The 21,914-nt window shown below is 46.5% G+C and overlaps 1 protein-coding gene across 1 annotated transcript in view; it reads right to left on the bottom strand.

Moving 5' to 3' along the window:
* Positions 1 to 6,631: 6,631 nt before the first annotated feature.
* LOC125917000 (adenylate cyclase type 9-like) overlaps positions 6,632 to 21,914 on the bottom strand; it is an 84,273-nt gene continuing 68,990 nt past the window's right edge. The window contains exon 2 of the mRNA XM_049623262.1: positions 6,632 to 6,891. Coding sequence (XP_049479219.1) covers positions 6,632 to 6,891 — 260 coding nt within the window. The remainder of the gene's footprint in view (positions 6,892 to 21,914) is intronic.

Raw genomic sequence — 21,914 nt, 5'->3', positions numbered from 1 at the left:
GCGGGCCAGTGCAGCATCGTGGAAGCTAGTGGGTTAGCAGAAGCATGGACACTTCCAAGTAGATGATTTCTGCAAACAAAATACTAGAGGAAAATAGAAGCAGAAATTGTTACAGAAGAAGTAAGGCAACTTAGAAGCTTTAAGAACAGAAAATGCACAGTCTGAGAGTACGGGAGGCAAAACAACAACAAAATAAAACAAAAACCTGCAAAAATCAGACGTAAGATCTCAAAGTCGTGGAGCACAGAGTCACAGAACCCTGCTCAGATTCCTGGGCCCTAAACGACCACTGGGTTTATTAAGGGAGGCTGATAAGGCAAGCAGATCATTACTGTGCTGTGGAAATATTCCATCAGGAAGTCAAAAGAAGAAAATGTGTGGTTATTTGGGGAAATTTCATTTACGTGCAGTACTTTACTGCCTGATAATACCAGTTAAATGACGCTGGACACATCTTCCAGTTCAATTCACATGTGATATATCACAGAAATACAGTCAACATGGTATATTTATATTACACAGTATGATTAGAATAGCACAACTACGGTAAAAAGTTAGTACACGTACATTAGACGCTTACATCGTGAGACAACAGACTTACACGGAGTGGGAAAGAGTCCAGAGAGCTGCAGGCCACGTGTCGTCCCCAACCGTCCCCACCACGTGTCAGTCCCCGCTTCCGCGGCCGTTTGCACCTCACAGCAACCACAGCGCGCTCATCAAGACGAAGTAATTAACACTGCACAGAACTACTAACTGCGCTACAGGCTCAGATTTCCCAGCTTTCCCCTGAGTGTCCGGTTTCTGTTCCGGGATCCCACGCTGCATTTAGCGTCTCCTTGTCTCCTCCAGCCAGTGGCAGGTCCTCTGTCTTTCGTCTTTGGTGACTTGTCACTCCTTTGGTGTCATGGTCAGGTGTCATGTGTTCTGTAGACCGGCCTCAAATCTGCACTTGTCCAGTGTGATCTCAAAAGTCGGCCAAGGTTTAGGAGTTGGGAGAAGAACCCCACAGAGGTGACGTGCCCTTGTCAATACATCACACGGTAGGGTGCGGGGGCATGCACGTGACACTGAGAGCCTTATTAATAGACATGCCAGCCTTCATCACCCAGTGAGGCAGGGCCCACCAGGTTTTCCACCGTGGAGTTACTATTCTTCTCTTTGCAATCAATAAATATCGGGGGGGTGGAGGTGTTTGGAGGCTGTGCAAATATCCTGCTTCTCCTTAAACTTCTACCTACTAATTTCAGAACTCACTGAGGGACCCTGCCTGCAGCAAATACCATGGTGGTATCCCAGTGATGGCTCTCTCCCTCCCTCAGCTGGAACTCTTCTGTGAGGTTAACTGCCGACCTTCATGGGACAGGCTTCCTCTGACAGAAGGAAAAACACGGGACTGGAAATGGAGATACAACCTGGAGTCTTTTTTTTTTTTTTTTAAACTTACTTCATATTCACATTCTGGAATCAGACTATTTATTTTGTAAGAATTTTATTAACATAGAGTTAACATACCATGCAATTTACCCATCTAAAGTGTATATAATTCAGTGAATTTTAGTATATTCACAGAATTGTGCAACCATCACCACTACCAATTAAACCACCAGTTATAATAAATATGTAGTGTCTGAACTACAGACAGATACTACCTTTCCCGTTTCTGTAATGAACTAGAAGGATGGCCGCTTCCTCAGACTGAGCCCACGGAGCCCCCTTGTAATAATTTTGAGTAAAAATAACAAGGACATAAAAGAGTGACCACTTATTTAGAGTCATGAAAAAAGTCTCAGTGACGCCACAGAAGGATGGTCCCCGGAGCTAGTGACCTCAAAGGGAAAGTATTGCCCTTTTGATAACAGGACAGATGCTCCATGAATTGCCCCCATGTAGGCAAATCCACACCGTTAGCCTCATTACTGACTGTAAACATGTAGAAACTCCCTGTGTGCGTGCAGCCCCAGGGTTCTGAATAATAGATTGAGGTTAAATTCACAGAGACTGGGCGAGCAGGTGTCTTGTCAATGAGGTCCTTCACAGATGAACCGAGATGCTCTCACAGCTCACACACGCAGTTCACTAGTTAAGACTGATGTGATAAAAAACCATCCACATTTCGGTTTTCGTTTTTTTGCTCTTCGCAGAGACGTCAGACCAGCTATTTTTACTGGCATGTGTAGTCTCAATCCATCCATCATCCACAGCATTCATGGAGATGGAGCGGTAGACACCTACTGCAGAGCTCAGGTCACACTGCACGGGCCCAGGTGCTCCTGCTCCAATATCACATTTATGACATGGTCACGTCCCCTACAGCAAAATCTGAAGACCCTCCCTGGAGTCGGAACACACAGAGAAGGCAAGACCTTCCTGAGAGAGTCAGTGACTCCTTGTGGGCAAATCAAAGCAGAGATCTGTCTCCTCTTGTCCTTCTTGACCCCCCCACCCTGTGGTCAGCGTCCACTTCTCCACATGGAGTGAACAAACACATGTCCGGTAGTAAGTGAGCCTCCAAACCTAGCATTCATGGGCATGACTTCGGCTACTCTTCGCGGCAGCCCTGGGAGCTCGCCATCCACTATTTCACTGTGGACAGAGAAACTGAGTGACAAGGCTTTGGGAAGGCTCTTTGATTTTAAGTTCTGGCTCTTTCCGTGGTACTAAAGCTCCCTTCCATGACACTGACATTTAGAATCCTTGTCTCCTTCCCTGGCTCCCCTCTTGATTCCTCCTTCCTCTACTCCAAACCTTAGAGCTTTCTTTGCAAGCTCAGGCTCAGACAGCTGGGCGCTGTGGTGTTGGTCGAACCCGTCCCGCAACAGGCTATGGCAGGGCCTTCCTGATGAGAAACCCTCACTGCCCCACTCAAGAAGCCAAGACTTGGGCGTGGGAAGCGCTCCCTCTGATCTATGACATCAGGGCCAAACCCTTTATCCTTTGACGTCACTATTTTTTCTTGGTAGGTCATCACAGACGAGTTTATGAAACATTATGTAAAACTACCCCAGCTTTGAACTGGGAGACAACCTGCATGGGACACGCGTCGAGGGGGTAGACAAGAGTACTGTGTTGACATTACCTGCTCCTATTCAGTCCTGCTCGGGCTTCTGAGTGCGGTCCTACTTGTGGCCTAACTCTGCAGAGCTACAGCTCTCTGTGTCTCATTCAAGAATTAAAAACTTGGGGCGCCTGGGTGGCTGTCATTTAAGCGACCGACTTCTTGATTTCAGCTCAGGTCATGATCTCACAGTTTATGAATTTGAGCCCCGCGTCAGGCTCTGTGCTGACAGCAAGGAGCCTGTTTAGAATTCTCTCTCTCTCCCTCCCTCCCTCCCTCCCTCCCTCCCTCCCTCCCTCTCTCTCTCTCTGCCACTTCCCTGCTCATGTGCTCTCTCTCAAATAAATAAACTTTAAAAAAGAATTAAAAACGTAAGCCAAAAAACATTATAATTATCTACCACATGCCAGAGTGCACACTTGGGAAAAGCATACGTTATTTAACACTTGGGGCCCTCCCGCATTCAAAGAGCTCACAGGAAGCTGCCCAAGAAACAAGCAAACGGGTAGGTTACAGCTGAATGGACCTTGGATTTGGAGATGGGGAGACAGCACAGTTAGCCAGAGGGGTCACACACAGGAAGCTGCAGTTCCGCCGCCCGGGGCGAGGAAGAGAAGCCCAGAGGGAAGGGACGTGAGGAGCACCACGGGTGACAGGAGCGACGGGAGGACCAAGACACGCATGCTCTCACTTGAGGAATATTCACTCAACACCTTTCCCCAGTTTCTTGGTTCCTGCGAGAAGCTCCTTCCACTAGACAGTCATTCCTCCGAAAGGTGCTGCTTGAAAAAAGAAGTCTGTGGTCACCAAGGCCTGAGAGCACGGCCTCCGCATCCCTCTCTGGAGGCCCCAACGTGGCTGTCAGCACGCTAGAGGCTCTGAGCAGCCCTGGAGAAGAGAGACCCTTTCTCTTGCACACAGCCCCAGACTGCGCAGGTTTACGTGACCATACAACACTTTTCCGTACTTGATGCCTATTTCCGGCCTGAGAAACCACTGCTCAAGGGAAGGTACTTTCAAAGGACACAGTGCCTGGCACAGGCTCCTCCAACGAGCCGGGGCTTCCCACAGTGGGTGGGGAGATGCGAGGATGGTCACACAAACCTACATGAGAGCTGCGCTCGCTGGAGGAGGCAGCAGCAGCCACGAAGGGAAGAAGCGCGTTCCCAGGGAGAGTCGACGGACCCTGACGAAGGAGAAGGAGGAAGCAGTCAGTGCTTCCAGCTAACTAGAAAAACTGACCGGAGTACAGACCACGTAAGGCAAGAAACCAATGGCTCGTGTGAGGTGCTGACAGGTATTTGGGTTAAACCTGCCCTAAGAACCTATGAGCGGGCAGCCAGTATTTTTTCTGTTGTGCAAAAACTTACTCGAGGGAAGGCCTTACACGTACATTAGAGTGCATATAGCCCTTCAAGTAGACCTCAGTTTTCTGTCCTTCCAGCTCAGGACGATAGCTCTAAGGACTCCCTAAGTCACCCAGCGCTTTCTATTTGCAAGGCTTTCACAGAGGCCTGCTCTCACCTGATCCCGCACAAACCGAAGCAGAGGGGCGAGCCTGTGCCCCGCTGCCCTAGATCAGCAAGGCCTGGAGTGGAGACCGCGCCGTCCACCTCTCCACTCCAAGCGCAGGGCGGCCCTAGACTCAGATGCCATTACCCTCCCTGCACCATCAAAATGTCCCGAAGTTACACTTCAAGATCTTCCCTTCTGAAAGGGGCACAAAGATCTCCCACCACCCCAAATTCCTTTTGTCAGACACAGTTAACTTAATAGATCACAAGATTTTCAGAAAACTTTCAATGATTATTTGGAAAATTTATACACAGCAACAGAACACGCTAAATAGTTTTTGTCCAGATTTTAAAAATAAAGACATTTATATCTATAACTATAGCTATATACATATCACTAGAACAAGAAACGTTCTTTTGGGATAAGAGAAAACCTTTTTAGGGTAATTTAGCAGTGAATCGCTGTCACTAAAATTGGAAGGTATGTGCTACGGATAGAAACACACATACACGTAATCTAACGTATCAGGCAAACACAACAAATCATTCATTTTTGGATTTGAGCTCTATTTTTCTATTTAAATGCAGTTCAGTCTGAAGCCTGGAGGAAATAATTTCTCTCCAAATAACGAAACTGTACCTGGAAAAGGTGTTTTTAACGTCTCACCCCCCGACAATTCTCCCCTGGTTGTGTGCAGGGACAGCCCGTGAGCCCGGAGCTCCGCCTTCTGACCGCTGCAAGTCACTGCCCCACGCGAAGAGGCTGTCTTCAAAGTGTGCAGGCATTAAGGAAGTATCAGATACCTTAGCTGTCATGCACGTGCCAGAGCACATGGGGAAGAGGCGGTCTAGCACCCTACCCCGTGGGTCCTCAACCAGAGGGGGCTTCACCCTCCTTCATCCCTCAGGGGTCTCAGGGGTTACTGGGCACTGTCTGACATTCTTGGTCACCATAATGGGGGGAGGGGGCGCTCCTGGCACGTGATGGTGAAGGCCACGGATGGTGCTCAATGTCCCACTGGGCACAGGATGGCCCCCACCACGAAGAGTTACCTGGCCCGAAACGTTCCTAGTGCTGAGGGTGGCAAATCCCGCACTAAATTAACAAAGCGCACGCTAAAAATGGTATCAGAGTGCTGTTAATAAAACTGAGCACAATTACACAAAATAACTGGACGGCAGGGACTATGGATTCTGGCAGAAGGAAAGGACCTGGACGCCCACATTGTGGTCCCCTCTGAGCTAGCTCTCAAAGCGCTGAGTGAATGTGGACAAGCAGGGACACACTGGATTAAAGTCATAACACCAGGCCATCGTCCTGACCTGTTTGAGGACACAACAACACAGTGAAGTGGAACTGTCAACAGTGCCTCTCTCTCTCTCTCTCTCTCTCCTTCATTTTTTTTTTTTTTTTATTAAATGGAAACCTCAAATATTTCAACCGTAAAAATAAACCAGAGATACCAGTAGGGAAAATGAAATCAAATGTGGAAGCCGAGGAGCAGCTCATAAACTGGAGTGGTTTCAAATGCCCACGGTCCGTCTGCCATGTTAATCCCGTGGTAGTTTATTATAACAGAAATGGGCACTTCTAGACAGTCGCCAGGAGGTCTCTGTTCCAACAATGAAATATTACAACATTCCTGGCAAGAATGCACTCTTAAAGTGAGCTACGCCACAAGATTCATCCACACCAACAAAGTTAAAATAATCATAAGACATTGGATTTCAAGAGACGTTAGGAGCACTTGAGAAAATGGTGTCTGCAGTAGGATACGAACTAGCTCTACAAGCAAGATGCAAGAAGAATCCCCTTTACTGTCATTTATCATTAGCTTTCAAAAATCCCAAAAGACAGCGTAGGTCTCAGAAAAAGAAAATAACTCGAGTAAGAAGCAAATTGATGCAGCGTAGAAAGAAAATGGAGGTGCATATATGTCAAAAAAGCAAAGGTATTAAAAAAGGCAAAATGCTGCTGACTTCAGACTAAATTTAAAAACTGCAAAAACCAAATTGCAGGGCGTTCCAAGTCGTCTGCCACAGACCCAAAGGCCGCTTATCATTTCACATGTGCTACTGCAGAATTAATACAAAGTTTAAGAAGTAGGAAAAAAAAAAAAAAACTAACCTTAAGGTTATCAAAGGTTTTGACAGTCTGCGCCAAGTCACTGACACTCCCTGGCGATGCTGTCCCCTGTCCCCTAGGGCCTGAGGACACCCGTGAGCCGTCAATGACCTCATAGCCAGAAAGCAAGGCCTCTGAACAGCTGCAACGAGACTCCTTCGCTCTCTGACCCGCTATCAGGTATGTCTTCAAACCTATGGATAAAAATTACAATCAGCACAGATGGAAACCACCGTTGGTTGAAATGCAGCTCGATCTTGCTCTCTATGCAGGACATGCTCCTGAAAAGTGGAGAGTAAAGTGAAAATATGAATGTCATATTTTACTACTGATTTCCGTGATCTTTTCAGAGACGTGCTGACTCGGGGAGAATGTCTGCCTCCAAAACACACCATTTTCTTATATCATGTTTTCTTTGAATTTTGGCTGCACATTTTCCCTTGAGGGCTGAAATGAGCATTAAAAACCTCCTCCATGAAAGGGTCACATGACCGCTTTGTGACAGCAGCCGAGCGGAATGACAGTCCACCCTAGACACTTGTTCGGTCAGTCTCTATGTAAGGGTGATCTAGAATATGGACCGCTTTACCATGTCAGGATTGCAAAACTGCCACGAAAAACGAGACCATAATGTGCACCAACAGGGGTAACTAAAACCTCCCTTGATTCAGATTATTAAGTATGGGTCTTCTGGTGGATCTAGAACATGGATTCTGTCAACCTGTACTCCGTGAGAATTTAATTCTCTCACAAAACCCTCATTAAAAAAAAAAAGTTAGTTAAATGGACAATTAACTGACATCTTTACAATTCTCGTTACAGGCTGAAATAACAGAAACATACGCCACACCATGAAGTAGCTCTAATGGGCAGGTAGCTCCCCGCTGTGGGTATTCAGAACTATCTGCTGAGAAAATACTAAGGAGCAGCTTTTTCAGACAGAACTCAAGCCATTTCTGAAAATGAAGCAAACCTTATTTAAATGAATCCATTGTTAGTCCTTACTGAAATTTGACGAGACTGCAAATTTGTTACGGGGAGTGGGAATGTATGTAATTTGTTTAAAAAACATTTATCGTAGGACTAAGGTATGTTGTTCCTAGAGAATAAAATCAAGAACACAATAGGTCCCTGTCCTGGAGAGTTATAAGCTCCAGCAGAAGGTGGTAATGGAAAAGCATCACACAAAGATTTGATCAAGAGGTGAGGTGTCTACACTCCTAAACCCATACAGGTACTTATATTCAGTACATTTTAAAAAATGCTTTAAAATTAATTACCTAATTACTTAAAGAAAGCGGGGGCAACATCTGGCTGGCTTAGTCTGTAGAGCATGTGACTCTTGATCTTGGGGTTGTGAGTTCAAGCCCCGCAATGAGGGTAGAGATTACTTTAAAAAAGTTAGCTGGGCGGTGCCTGGGTAGCTCAGTTAAGCGTCTGACTTTGGCTCACACGTCAGTGTGAGTCCTGCGTCGGGTTCTGTGCTGCCAGCTCAGAGCCTGGAGCCTGCTTTGGATTTTGTGTCTGGAGCCTGCTTTGGATTCTGTGTCTCCCTTTCACTCTGCCCCTCCCCGCTCATGCTCTGTCTGTCTGTCTGTCTCTCTCTCAAAAATAAATAAACATTAAAAAAATAAAAATAAAAATAAAAATAATTAGTTGGGGCACCTGGGTGGCTCAGTTGGTTGAGCATCTGACTCTTGATTTTGGCTCAGGTCCTGATCTCAGAGTTGTGGAATCGAGCCCTGCACTGGGCTCCCGACCAAGCATGGGGCCTGCTTGAGATTCTCTCCCTCTGCCCCTCTCCCTGGCTTGCACTCTCTCTTACTCTCTAAAATAAATAAGAAAGTAAGGAAGTACGTAAATAAATAAATAAAATACTTCTAAAAAATTAAACAACCTAAAGATCCTGAATCAATTGTCTTTCTTCATTTTATGGTTAGGACACCATTTCACCATTCAGTCAGTGGTCATCTACCTATATCCTCATAAAAATACTACGTGGTGTTTTCAAGTCACCTGTTCTGAAACTGAGAATTTGACAGGAGCCCTGGAAACACCCAGAGAAATCCCAGTGCACATCCAGGTCACAGGTGGAAATCCAAAGACTGAGATAAGTAACTTCAGCTGCTGACCCCAAAGGAGACCCTAAAATGCTCACTTTTAACTAAGGTCCTAAACTTCCGGATGTTTTTTTTTCTTCAACAAAACACACAATGTCCAGGATCAATCACATTCATAACGAAATATGTGTATAACCTTTAAATGGAAGCATGAACTTAAGAAGAAAAGAAAGAAAGAAAAAGAAAAAGAAAAAGAAAAAGAAAAAGAAAAAGAAAGAAAGAGAAAGAAATGGAAGCATCAACTGGAATGTGACAGAGGAGTAAAAGTACATTTGTATGAATTCCTCTGACTGCATCACAGATGACACTGAGCTCACTTGTCATTTTGCCTTGGGAGGGTCAAAAAATGAAATCTCTGGGGTGTCTGGGTGGCTCCGATGGCGAAGCATCACTCTTCATTTTGGCTCAGGTTGTGATCTCACGGTTCATGGGATGAAGCCCCATGTCTGGCTCGGCTCCTTGCTGACAGCACAAAGCCTGCTTGGGATTCTCTCCCTCCCTCTCTCTCTCTCTCTCTGTCCCTTCCCTGCTCATACTCTCTCTCTCAAAATAAATAAATAAACTTTAAAATGAAAACAAGGGCACATGGGTGGCTAGTCAGTTAAGCGTCCGACTCGGTTTCTGCTCAGGTCGTCATCTCACAGTTTGTAGGTTCAAGCCCCACACTGGGCTCCGTGCTGACAGTTCAGAGCCTGCATGGGACTTCTCTCTCTCCCTCTCTCTCTGCCCTCTCCCACTTGCTCTCTCTCTTTCAAAATAAATGAATAAACAACAAAAAATTAAAACAAAACAAAATAAAAACAAAAACACCACCTGTGTGAGCTAGCCAGAGAAAAGTTCTACTTCTGACCTGTTATGGAGGCTCCATGCTGGAAGAGCTTACAACTCCGTGGAAAGGCCCATTCCCCGGAACTGCTCTCATGGGCTCTCCCCTGACTGCACGACAGGCAGCGGGGCAGCAGGCGGGGAAGACCCGGGACAGCACGCGGTGCTGCTGCAGAAAGCCACCGAGGCAGGGGTGGAAGGAGGGAGGCGGGGGGAGGAAGGTAGGGTGTGAGGAGCTACCACTGCTCTCGGTTCTTTCAAACGCAGGAAGAGTCCCCGGTAAGGCAACTGCCCACCCCCACCACGCAGCCCCAGACCTGCAAGCTAGTAAGGGAGGACTTCCCGGGAGGTGTGACGACTAAGGCAGACACGAGGCCGAGCCAGCCGACCGCAAGAGCTACAGACTCTGCCACACAGATACACGCATGAAGCTGAAGCCACACTTGAAAGTCGAGGCGTGCCCCTCACCAGGGGACGTGAGCAACCCGGGCCAGCCCTGCATCACAAGCTCTGACGCCGCAGGGGGTGCGCATCCCCGAGGCTCGCTGCCGCTCCTCCCGCCTGTGACTACCTAGTCGCTGCTCATTCATCACGCACCAAGGTGTCCACCATACGCTGTGATAGGTGCGTTCACGCAACAGGCGTGAACACGTCAGCCATGACCCCTACCTGAATGCAGCTGTCACCTGAGCGGTGATCTAGACATTGGGCACGTGTGAGTACAAAGTCCTAGGACAAGGAAGTGAGGGTGCCCTGGGAAGCATAGGAGGGTGGCGCCTTGCAGACCAGGGGGTGGTAAGGGAAGCCTCTGGAGGAAGGGCCCTCCAAGCTGAGGGTTGAAAGATGCGGAATGAAAGCCAACAGGGCCAGGGCCTGGGGCAGCTGCCATCAGGCCGTGGGTGTTGCTGTAAGGGGTTGTGAACAAGCCCTGCAGAAAGGGAGCCTTCGGCAGGCAGAGCTGAGAGATGGAAATGAGTTTAGTATGGCTGGAACAGAGAATACATGTGGGAGAGCGGCCGGGGAGGAGCAGGGGCCCGTGCAGGGCACCACATAGACCAGCTCCGGGAGTCTTCAGGCTGGGGGCCACGAGGCGTGTAGGGGGAGATGGTAACGGGAGCATGAGGCTGAGGAGAGGCCAAGGAGCTGTGGAAACGCCAGCCGCAGTGGGTGATAAGGGAGTCAGGGGACACGGCAGTCAGGGAGTAGCGGTGGCGACAGGAACCCACCTTCCCCAAAGCATAGTGGTGGTAGCAACACTTCTACAACGGGCCACGCAGAGATGGGTGAGCGCGTGCATTCTGCAGAGGGGCCCTCGGGCTCGGGCCTGCCACCGCTCCACCTGGTGACGTGGAGCAAGAGAAGACACCTCATCATAGTGAGGCTGGGAAGAGGACTTGCTCCCTAGGGCTGACGCAAAGACTGAGTCACACGCACGAAGCCTTTACAACAGTGCCTGACACACAGTAAAACAGTAACACCGGCTATTATTCTCAACGTGCGTGTTTGACCTGCTTATCACTGGGAGTCTTCTCCATGTTCTTTCTATGTATAAAAACATTTGAGGAACTGTTAAATCCACAGTTGCTCTTTGTTTCCTACGCAAATTTTTCTTTAGGGAGAGCCCCTGATGACCCACAATGCTGCTAGTGTTTCAAAGATCTGATGTGTTTATGTGTCCACAACAGGCAAAATGGGTAAACCCATTAAGTGTCCATACTTCAATGTGGAAAGCCAAATTTAAAGTAAAACTTTTTGCCAAAACTAGAGCGAAACCGGCCCGATAAAGTAAGGCGGCCTGGTGTGAACTATCCCAGCAACGTATCAGGACTGGACAACTGAGCCCCAGTGTCATCAAAGTCTTTAGTGAAAAGAGTTTATAAGAGAGAAGGATTTAATGAGTAACCACAATACACATGGACTCTGGGGTCCAAGTTCAAAAGAATGGCTCTCTTGGAGCAGAAGGTCAAAATAAGGCAGCTAAATGATTTATTTTGTTAAGTATAAACAGGAGATTAATAAGATTTCTTATATTCCTTCTCGGTAGTTGATTTTAAACCTCACCAGCATTGATGCCTTTTTTCATCAGCGTGGGTTTGCAGAGGCTAGAGAAGGGGGGACATGTTTCCTACCATGCTTCTACCTGGAGGAGGGGCTGGTCTGTGGCTGTGTGCATGAAGGAGACTGATGCGGTTAACGTTCTTAAGCACATCATCAATTCTTTGAGGATGAAAATTGTCACGTGCACAAAATCAGTGCTTAGTTTTGGTGATCGTAGCGTAATTTGAGTGTATGCCAAAATCCACTTTGGAAAAGAAAGACTACTGAGGCCTTCTTTCTTTATCATGGTCTTTTCCTGCAGGGACCTTGCTTTGGAATGAGACAGGCTCCATCACCCAGAATCAAGGACCTGAATGTCAGTTTAGCAGAAAGAGGAGAATGATCAGGAAGGAAAGGATGTTTTGAGACACAACCCTGGGAGTCAGCAGCATAACAAAGGCCTAGGCACCTGCATCACTCATGACTTGAAACAATAAACCTAAGAGAGGCAATTGGTTTGGCCTAGTTCATAAACATTCTGAAAAGTTACTCCACTTTGTATTCCATTTTTCTTCATAACTAGGTCTGCAATGGCTGACTAGCATGAGGATTATTTAAACTAAAATACAGTCAGTCAATAAGGAAAATAAAGATTAAAAGGGTACCTAATCTGTTAAATAACCAGGTTCTATAAAACTATAGATACAATATTTCATAACTGTCTGTTGCTTCTGGTTAAGAAGACCAGAAGTTTTGGTGTGGAAAACAAAACATTTTTCACCCTGTTAACATTAAAACACTCTCGATGGGTCTCTGTCCTTTCTGCTCCTACGTAAAACCACTAATCACAAGGACTGATTCATCCTGGTTCCCGCAACACTTGACAATAAATCACAAGTTCCTACGGTGAATGGGTGTTGGTAAAACTTAACCTCTTTTTAAAAAATGAAGTCCCACATAATAAAATATGAAACAGCCACTCAAGCAGGTGAAAGAAACAAAGGGTGGGCACCATGCCTGTTTAACTTGGTTTTGACTAAAACTTTAGGCTAACAAAACAAACTTTTGAACACACACACACACACACACACACACACACACAGACGCTCTTCATCCTGCTCTGGGAACAAGTGCTTTCTGCACCCAGCTTCCCTCTCTCTACTGGTAATAAGTAAATATGCTGCCATCACAGCCAAATGTGATGACCAGGCACTTAGTGACCGTGTTCCCATGTACTGTCTTCTTCACTTGCAAATTTGGCCTTACTAAATGCTATTCCGCTATGTGCTATGTTGCCGAGTATTAACACTGCAGAGTCCAGTGGTGAAAACTTCAGAGATCCATTCCACTCACCTCTAAAACACTCTTGAATTATGGTTTCATGCCACAGGCCTTCACAAAGGCTACAGAAGTAAGTTCTTTGAAGGAAAACATTTGACATACCCATAAAGAGCCCACCAGGTACTATCTCATTCATCATGTGCTCAGTTCACTTACCCAACAAACTGACTATTTATTGAGTACTTACAGAGGGTTAGGAACTAGACAGAGGTATTCAAGGGAATGGAGAGGAAAAAAAGAACACTCTGGTTTTAGAGACTGAGCGTGGGTTGAAAAGCGTGACTTAAACACTGGACTCCAGTTCCCTCATCTGTAACATGGAAACACTAGGAACACAACAGTAATAGTGTCTCACAGAGCTCTTGTGAGCATTAAATGAGTTGACACACATAAAAAGGGAGAGACGGTGCTCTTCCTTAGAGCCTCTTCAGCAGCAACTCAGGAGTAAACTGAGGAAAGGCGGGAAGTGATGTTCACAAAAAATTCAACTGGGGCATGGAAGGATGTCAGTGAATGTGAGGACAATGAGTAAGTGATTACACACATCTACGAGAAGACAGAATTACACGCATTCAGGTCTGTGTGCTGATGGGATGTTCACACGTGACAAAGGCTTTCTAACAGTGAGTTTTAGAAAACTAACCAAAAATACGAAGGTCTATGATAACTATCTTGGAATACTGTAAAATAACGTAATGTAAATAATCAGAAGAGGCCGTGAAACAAGAGGGCTAAAAGGAAACGTGTCAGGAGCCGAAAGAGAGCAACAGTAGATGGTAATTCACCAGAGGGTAACATGGGGCAACACCAGACATAAGGGAGCATGTCAGCTTGAGTCGGAAGCAGGCACAAGAGGAGTCACAGACTCCTCTTTCTTTCCCCCAGGGAACTGAGAAATCACAGCTGATTTCAATAGTTAATAGTTAAACTAATAACTTAAGAGTTGCAGATTTAAGTACAGAACATAGATGATGAAAAAGAGATTCTAGGAACAAAAGACTCAATTTATGATCTGAGGATGGTGGCAGCCAGTACCTGAAAAAGAAAACCAAACAAAAGAATACGTTGAAAATAGAAATAAAGCCATGTGACTGATGCCCAGAGAGAGACGCCGGTCCCCAAAGGCCATGAAGCGTGTGACTCCACTTCTATGAAATGTTCAGAAGAGTTGCATCCATGGAGACGGGAAGCAGATGACTGGTTGCCAGGGGCGGGGGGGGGGGGGAGAAGGGTGGTCGCCAGGGGCGGGGGGAGGGGGGCACAGGGTTTCCTTCTGGGGTGATGAAAATGTTCTACAGTTAGCAGAGATGGCTGCACAACTCTGCGAATGTACGAAAAACCAGAGAATTGTGTGTGCTGGAGTGGTACGTTGTATGGCGTGTGGATCATACCTCAGGGTGGGTGGTTTGGTTTTTTTTTAAAGAAAGTTATGTGAATTTCAAGATGCAACCATTCTGAGATACAGAGAAGAGGTAAGGCCAGTACAGAATACACACACCATCCATGGGAATTCAAGGTAAAGGAGTGGGCGGTGGCAGGTAAAAGAAAAACAGAAAGACTGGGAAGTAGCTAACAGGCCAAAGTTAGGGTAGGAAAACATATATGTATAAGAAAGGCTGAATCACCCTGAATAACCAAAAACTCGACGTGGCAAGAGCCCAGAAGTCTGGAAGAGATTAAACAAAACAAAACACAACTGTGACCTTCACGAGCTACCTCCCAGGATCATCAGATTTGCACCCTTGACAGCTGCAGTGTAATCCCAGGGAGCCAGGCGACACCCGGGCCCACTGTCTGCTGTGACTACCGACCTCTGCCTCCACTCCATGCGCGGCACAGAGCCCGCGGGTCGCTCACAGAGACAGAGGGAAGGCTCGGCTCAGCTTCCCTGGCTGCCTGGCTTCCCTGGCTGCCTTCAACACCGTTGTTCGCTTTTCAGCCAGACTAGATTCATTTGCAAAGGCATTTCCTTCGGCCACAGGGTCAGGCTACCCGCAGAGACACTTCCTGTGAGCATCTTCAGCTGGGAAAAGGGCAACATAGCCAGCCTCACCTTACCGCACCTGGAAGGGTCCCACCATGCAAAGAAAAACATGCAATTCTTAAAATTCCTGCTTAGCCTTCCCTGGGAGTGGCCACACCTGTGCCTTCATCACCTGTTTCTGCATAGAAATGCTGATCCGGCCTTCCAGCTGGACTCCAAATCCCATCTGCAGTACCACCACGTGCTTGCTGTGAATTTCCTCACTTGTCAAGTCAGTTCTCAATTCACATCAAGGTTGAACGTCATCCTCTCTCTTTTGAGGAGCGTTTTGCATGCCGGCCGGAACAGGGACCAAAACAGCTTCCCCAACTGCATCTCCTTGTTCCCCAGAGCACATGGCACACTCGCTCAAGCCACGACAACGGAAAAACCCAAAACCCCTATTTTCTGATCAAGAAGCTGTATCTTGTCTGGCATCTCTGATGTCTCTCATTTCATTTCAGCACCGGAGGCAGTGTCTCTAGACCTTCCCCAGAAGATCCAAAGCTGTGCTTGTGAGGTCTGTCTTTAATAATCTTACAAGTGCTGCTGGGTGTGAGGTGAGAAGCCAGAGTGGGGCCACACTGCCACGGGGGAGGCCACAGGCCGGGTGACTAGCTCTCCCAGGCCAGCCTCCCGCCACAATCTATGCCTCCAGAACATCACAACTATGTTGTACACTCCTGAAAAAGCGAAACTGAAAGCAAAACCAAGGCAGTGGGGAGAGAGTGCCCACGTGGGAGAAGAGGACAGGGGACAGGGCACATCGACACACAGAGCTGGGGTGACAATCAACAGCCCCTCGTCCACCAAAGCAGGTGGAGAAGTCTTCAGCAGTCGCCTGTCCTGGACTGGAAAGTGGAGGTCTGCTATAGAACCTGAAGGACAGACAGAAGTGCATTCAGATTCCCCAGGGAAGGAAGGTTCCGGACAGGGCAGCAAGTCGCTCCCTGCCCGGAAGTGCCAGCCCCAAACCACACAGCCGGGTGCTTGGGGAAGGAATACATGAAGAGCAGCAGATAACCCCTCAGGAGAAGAAAGAATTATTCTGAGCAACACTAGACTCAAAACACAGAAACACACACTGAGGACCTCACGTAAAATGTGGTGGCCACAGTCTCAACTTTGTATTGTCTAACTGAAATGTGCTGAGGGAGTAGAACTTAATTTTCTTAAACACACACACGCGATAAAGAATCATAATGCACACTTTAAGATCTTGCAATATTGGTCAATTATACCGCAATGAAGCTGAAAAAATTAATTACAAGAAACACAGAAATATACTAAAATATTAAGAGGAAAATGGATAATGGGAAATACTTATTTTGTAAATTATGTATTTTTGTTATTTATCTTTAAAATAAGTGTGAATATTTGAATTTTTTTACAAAATGTCTTAGACATAGAGACATGTAAGGAAAAGTAGGCTGAGCATCAGGGTCCCACCAGTTAAGAAATAAAATGTCATCTGCCCTGTTAAGGCTCCCCGTGGACTTTCCTCCACTGCAAACCCTTCTCCCCAACAGAGCACATAACTATTCTGAATCCCAAGTTGCTATGCTGTGTAATGCTAAACAATATGCAGCATTAAAGGGTTTTTTTTTATTTGAATAAATGACATTTTATAAGTTTTCCTGTGAAAGTTGCTTTTTCTGGCTAAGCATTGTGTTTGAGATTCATCCTTATGGAACTGAATGAATTGCATTCATTTATTTTCGATACCATGAAGCTTCCCACTGAATAAATATACAACAATTTAAAAAAGAAAAACTGAAAGTATTAAATTAACACTACAAACTGTGTTCTGTTAAAAATAAAGAAATACGATAAACAGGGCAAATATACACTTAACACAAAAATACCACTGATCAAAGAATACATCATAAATACAAATTTAATAAAGAAATGGGACTTATGTGGACAAGTTTTAAAAAAAAAAAATCAGGGGAAGAGATCGAGGCTGAGAGAAAAGTTGCTGGAAACAAGTGCACAAAATCAAGCTCAGGGTGGCAGGGCCAGGCTCCACAAAATCACACTGAAATGGAAAAAAAACAAAAAAAAGAGAGAGAGAGGGAGAAATGAAATAAAAGGAATACAGAGCTCTTCAAACTGCAAGTTAACAAGGCTGAGAGTTAACAACTCCATCGTCCCTGGTCAAGAAAGTCCTCATGACCACTGCAGATCTAGGCCGATATGCCTGCCACTTACCCCAATTAACAAAGGGACAGAGGGCCCCGGGGAATAAACCAGGACCGGGCTGACTCACAACCAGGTTAGAGGCAGACAGAGGAGGCCCAGTCAGGTTATGGGCTCGGCAATACGGCTCGGCCCGATATTTCGTCCACGCACAGCTGGACTTAGAGATATGAGAGGTGGAACCAGAGGAGAAAGTTCTGGATGGTTCCAGAAAACCAAAGAGGCTTGCATCAAAACCCTGAAAGCAACTGAAAGTGATGAGATACTACGAGAAGTGAGTTACTGGAGTGTATTACAGGGATCTAGACCCAGCTGTCCAAAAGAACAGCCCACGATGATGGAAATGTTCTACGGCTGTCGCGGGGGAGTCACCAGCCACAAGTGGCTGCTGAGCACTCAAAATGTGGCTAGTGTGAGTTGGAGAGATGAATTTCCAATGTTTTTTTCATTGTAACTTAAATTTTCAAGAGCTACATGTGGCCAGCTGCTACTGTACTGAATGGTGAAGATCTACATCCTTCCTTACTAGAGAGAAGGGACGGACTGGCAACAGAAAGCTCTTTCTTAACTTTGTTAAATAGAGAAGGGGTGTAAGAACTACCTGAAGAAAAATGGGTGGAATAAAGAGGACAACTGCATGTGAAACCAGTTAAGTACTGACTTTTATCTGTTACAGACGACATTTAGCAGCAAGTGCAAGGGAGAAATCACGCTTGTACACTAACAGCAGGGGAGCAGACTGGAAATGGGATAGGAATGGATACTGTATCAAACAAAATGGTAGGATCATCTCTAGGAAAAGAGGAGACAAGCACTGAATATATTCCAAAAAGATGAAAATAGATTGAAAAGGTAAGTTCAAATATCTAATTCAGACCCCATCGTACATAGCTCAACCTTCCTTGACATATATTATCCCTTAAAAAATGTTTTTCACGTGCCTATTTAGAAGATGTGCCGTATTTTCCACATTTTATACACTTCACCTTTTACTACATGATTCCTAAAAGCAGTCTGTGAAACGAACGCGGGACCTCTCTGATCTCTCACACCCATTAAAAGCAACACATGTAATAAAACACACCACTGAACACATTGCCATTTCGTGGGGGTTCTCTCTGACTCCACGGGGCTTGAATGTTTAACTAGGCACACAGCCACAGTGCTAACAGGATTTGGCACACACTGCTGAGCCAGACCAGGCCAAGGTTTCAGGAGTCACTGACCCTTCTGCTGAGGCTTCAGCCCCGGGCAAATTAGTAAAGCAGGTAAACAAACTCTGGCCACCTTGGCCGACCTCCCCTTTCTTTCTGCCTCTCCAGGATCCCACTGCCTCCAGATGCCTCTCCTTCCAGCCTATGTACTGGGTGAGCGCTCACCAAGCAGCCAGGCATGATCAAGGGTCTTGTGAGCACCATGAAATCACACAAGCTGAGACCAGGGACTCCTGCCCTCTTCTTCCACAAGCCCCGGTGTCACATGACTTATTTGCATATTATGCCTTCCTGACCTGCACGCAGGTGACAACATCTAGTGCCCAGTCATATCTCAGATATTCTTGTATCACATGATGTTGCCTCCCGCCAAAGTGGCAGGCTCCAGCACAAAACTCTGTTTCACCTGGGATCATCACAAATCATGATGCTCCTGTTGGGTTCTTTGAAAGATTTCAAATTCCTTGAGAACCCATAATAACATGTTCCTAAAACCATAGGTTCTCAACCCGATCAGACCCAATGGCTCCTTTTTATTACATTTTTATTACATACTTCATTTGTAATGTCCTCTTTACCATCCTAAATAAAATTAAATTTATGGACAGTATATAACCCTTAATCACGGAGACCGCTAAAAAAAAAAAAAAAACACCTCTAACAACTTCCCAAACACCTCTCTGTGCAGCCTTGCTTCAAGCCACCCTAGAATGCAGCAGTGGGTGCCTGGCAAAGGCAGGGCAGCAGCAGAGCCCCCGTCCTGTGGCTCTCTTCCCAAACCTGCCCCTGCCAAGAGAGAACCAGCTTGAAGGCTAAAAATTCCACAATCCTGTATGCGTGTATCTGCTACATGATTGTATATATAACGCATGAGTATGTATGAACGTATCTGCCTTGATTTAAAAAGGAAACTATTTCTTAACTTACCCTACTCATTCTTTCAACAAATAAAGTGCTCCTGAGATCTGCCAAGAATGTGGAGAGTCCTATTACAAATGCTAACAATACCTTACATTTGACTATGCCTTACTGATCTCAGCACCTACAGTGCCTAGCTGAAGCCCTAACACAAAGGACATTCAGGTACGTGAAGAACTGAATCACTTCTGTAAAGTAGTGGTCCATGTGCAAACAGTAGGAACATCAAGGAAGGGCAGAATAAAATTCTGAAAGTCCTGTAACTTCTCTGGAGGTTGAATTACAGAGTAACTTTCCTTACACAATGAGGAACAGGAAGTTACTTGTCTGTTGATTCTACCTGCTCACCCACTACACGCCAGCCTAGACACTGACGATAAAACCGCGAGCCTAGTATACACCAGCCCTGACGCCAAGGAACCAGCAGCGGGAAGGGTGAACGGGTGCTCAAATCACCAGCTGTGAATAAGGACGTGAAGGAAACAAAGGGTTCCTGCCACTGATAGCAGCAAGTGAACAGGAGGGCTCGTATGGATACTGGAGATACTTCCATGAAGAGAAGGTGGGGGGAGTACAGATGTCAGTGATGAGAAGGAGCAGGTCATGGTGTGGGCCTGGGGAGGCCACGCTCGAGGGGGGACCGGTATAGAAAAGATCATCATATCTTCTCCTGGCTGAAAGAGGGCCACAGACAGGAAGCTGGAGGGGCGGGCAGGGCCCTGGAGCCGCTGAGAACCTTCTGAGTCAGGTGCTAGGCCTGTGGAAGGCTTCGGCAGATTTGTAAGCTTACAGGTGCACAATCCGATTTTCTTTCTTTTTTTGCATTTTAATTTTCAAAAACTTTGTAATTTGGGGGCCCTGAGTGGCTCAGTCGGTTAAGCGTCCGACTTCAGCTCAGGCTTGCGGTTCGTGAGTTCAAGCCCCGTGTCAGGCTCTGTGCTGACATCTCAGTGCCCAGAGCCTGCTTCAAATTCTGTGTCTCCCTCTCTCTCTCTATCCCTCCCCACTTGCACTCTCTCTGTCTCTCTCTCAAAAATAAACACTAAAAAAAAAATTTTTTAAAAACTTTGTAATTTGAACTAACGTATACATACAAAAAAGTTCCAGATATAGTACAAGGAGTTCCCTCATATTCCTCACCCCACTTGTCCTAACCTTATTGTACTACGTCAAGCACAGAACAGTAATCAAGAACAGGAAATTAACATCGGTACAATATTATTAACTAGACTACAGACTTTATTCAAATTTGAACAATTTTTGGTCTGATTTCTGTTCCAGGATCCCACAAGCCTGGACTGCCTTTTTTAAAAACCACTCTGCTATAGGCGATAAATGAATGGCTTGGGAGGTATCAAGAGCAGTAGCAGGAAAAATAAAAATTAAAAAGAGTAGTAGCAGGGACTCATTCCCAGGTTGTTGGTGTGGCCCAGGCAAAGGGTTAGCAGTGGGGCCTGGCCTCGAGGACAGCAGGATGAAGCAGACAGACTTAAAATGTAACATCCAGGCAGAACAGGTAAGTCTGTGCCAACAGACTAGTTGGGGGGGGGGGGGGGGGAGAAAGAGAACAAGGATGACTCCCTGGGTTCTGCCCAAAGTAAATGGGTGAAAATATATTTACTGGGTTAAGACGAAGCAGGTAGGGGCGTCCGGGGGGCAGCTGAGCATCCGACTTCAGCCCAGGTCATGATCTCACGGTTCACACGTTCAAGCCCCACATCGGGCTCTGTGTGGACAGCTCAGAGCGTGCAGCTGCTTCAGATTCTGTGTGTCTCTCTCTCACCGGCCCTCCCCTGCTCACGAAGCAGGTAAAGGTTTTAGGGACAAGTTCAGAGGCTCAGTTTTGGGCCCCTTAAGTTTAAAATGCCTATGAAATGGCCATACGAAGATGTCAAGGGGGCAGCCAAATCATTCCAATCAGAGGGAAGATCTGGGCTAGAGAGATGTCTCTACTACCATGCTGGAGAGGATGAAAAGAAAGAAAGGGCCAGGAAGTAAGTGTAGAGACCTTCCAGGTCGAGAGACGGTGTGGTGTGGGGGATCCAGCAACAAAGTCTGAAGGGGGATAAGTGGGGTCAGAGGACAGTAAGACAAGCAAGACCTAAGAAAGCCAAGACAGGAGAGTGTCTCGAGGAGAAGGAATGGGCCACTACGTCGAGTAGGACGTGGCTAGAAAAGTGATCCTGCTTTTGGCAGTAGGAAGACTGCTGATACCGTGACATGCAGAGACACAGCTGGGTGATGGAGAACACAGGCCAGGCCTGGGGCGGGGCAGGGCAGGATAGTGGTGACATGAGAAGTGGAGAAGGCCGTGTGCTCAATCCTAGAGAGAAGTCTGGCCACAAAGTACGGCGGAGAGGTAGGCGATGTGGCATCCTGCGAGGATCCATGCAGGGCGAAGGTGCTGGAAACTGTTGTGGGCTGACGGAATAGCCCAGTAGAGGGGAGAGATTACAGATGAGGGAAAAGGAAGGCAGCGAAAAAGCAAAGTTGCTGAAAAGAGGAGAGAAGGTAGAACCCATAATTCAAATAAAGGACTG

This window comes from Panthera uncia, unplaced genomic scaffold (genome assembly GCF_023721935.1).
Source record: "Panthera uncia isolate 11264 unplaced genomic scaffold, Puncia_PCG_1.0 HiC_scaffold_1391, whole genome shotgun sequence".
Lineage (NCBI taxonomy): Eukaryota > Metazoa > Chordata > Mammalia > Carnivora > Felidae > Panthera > Panthera uncia.
This window is presented reverse-complemented; position numbering and strand designations above follow the sequence as displayed.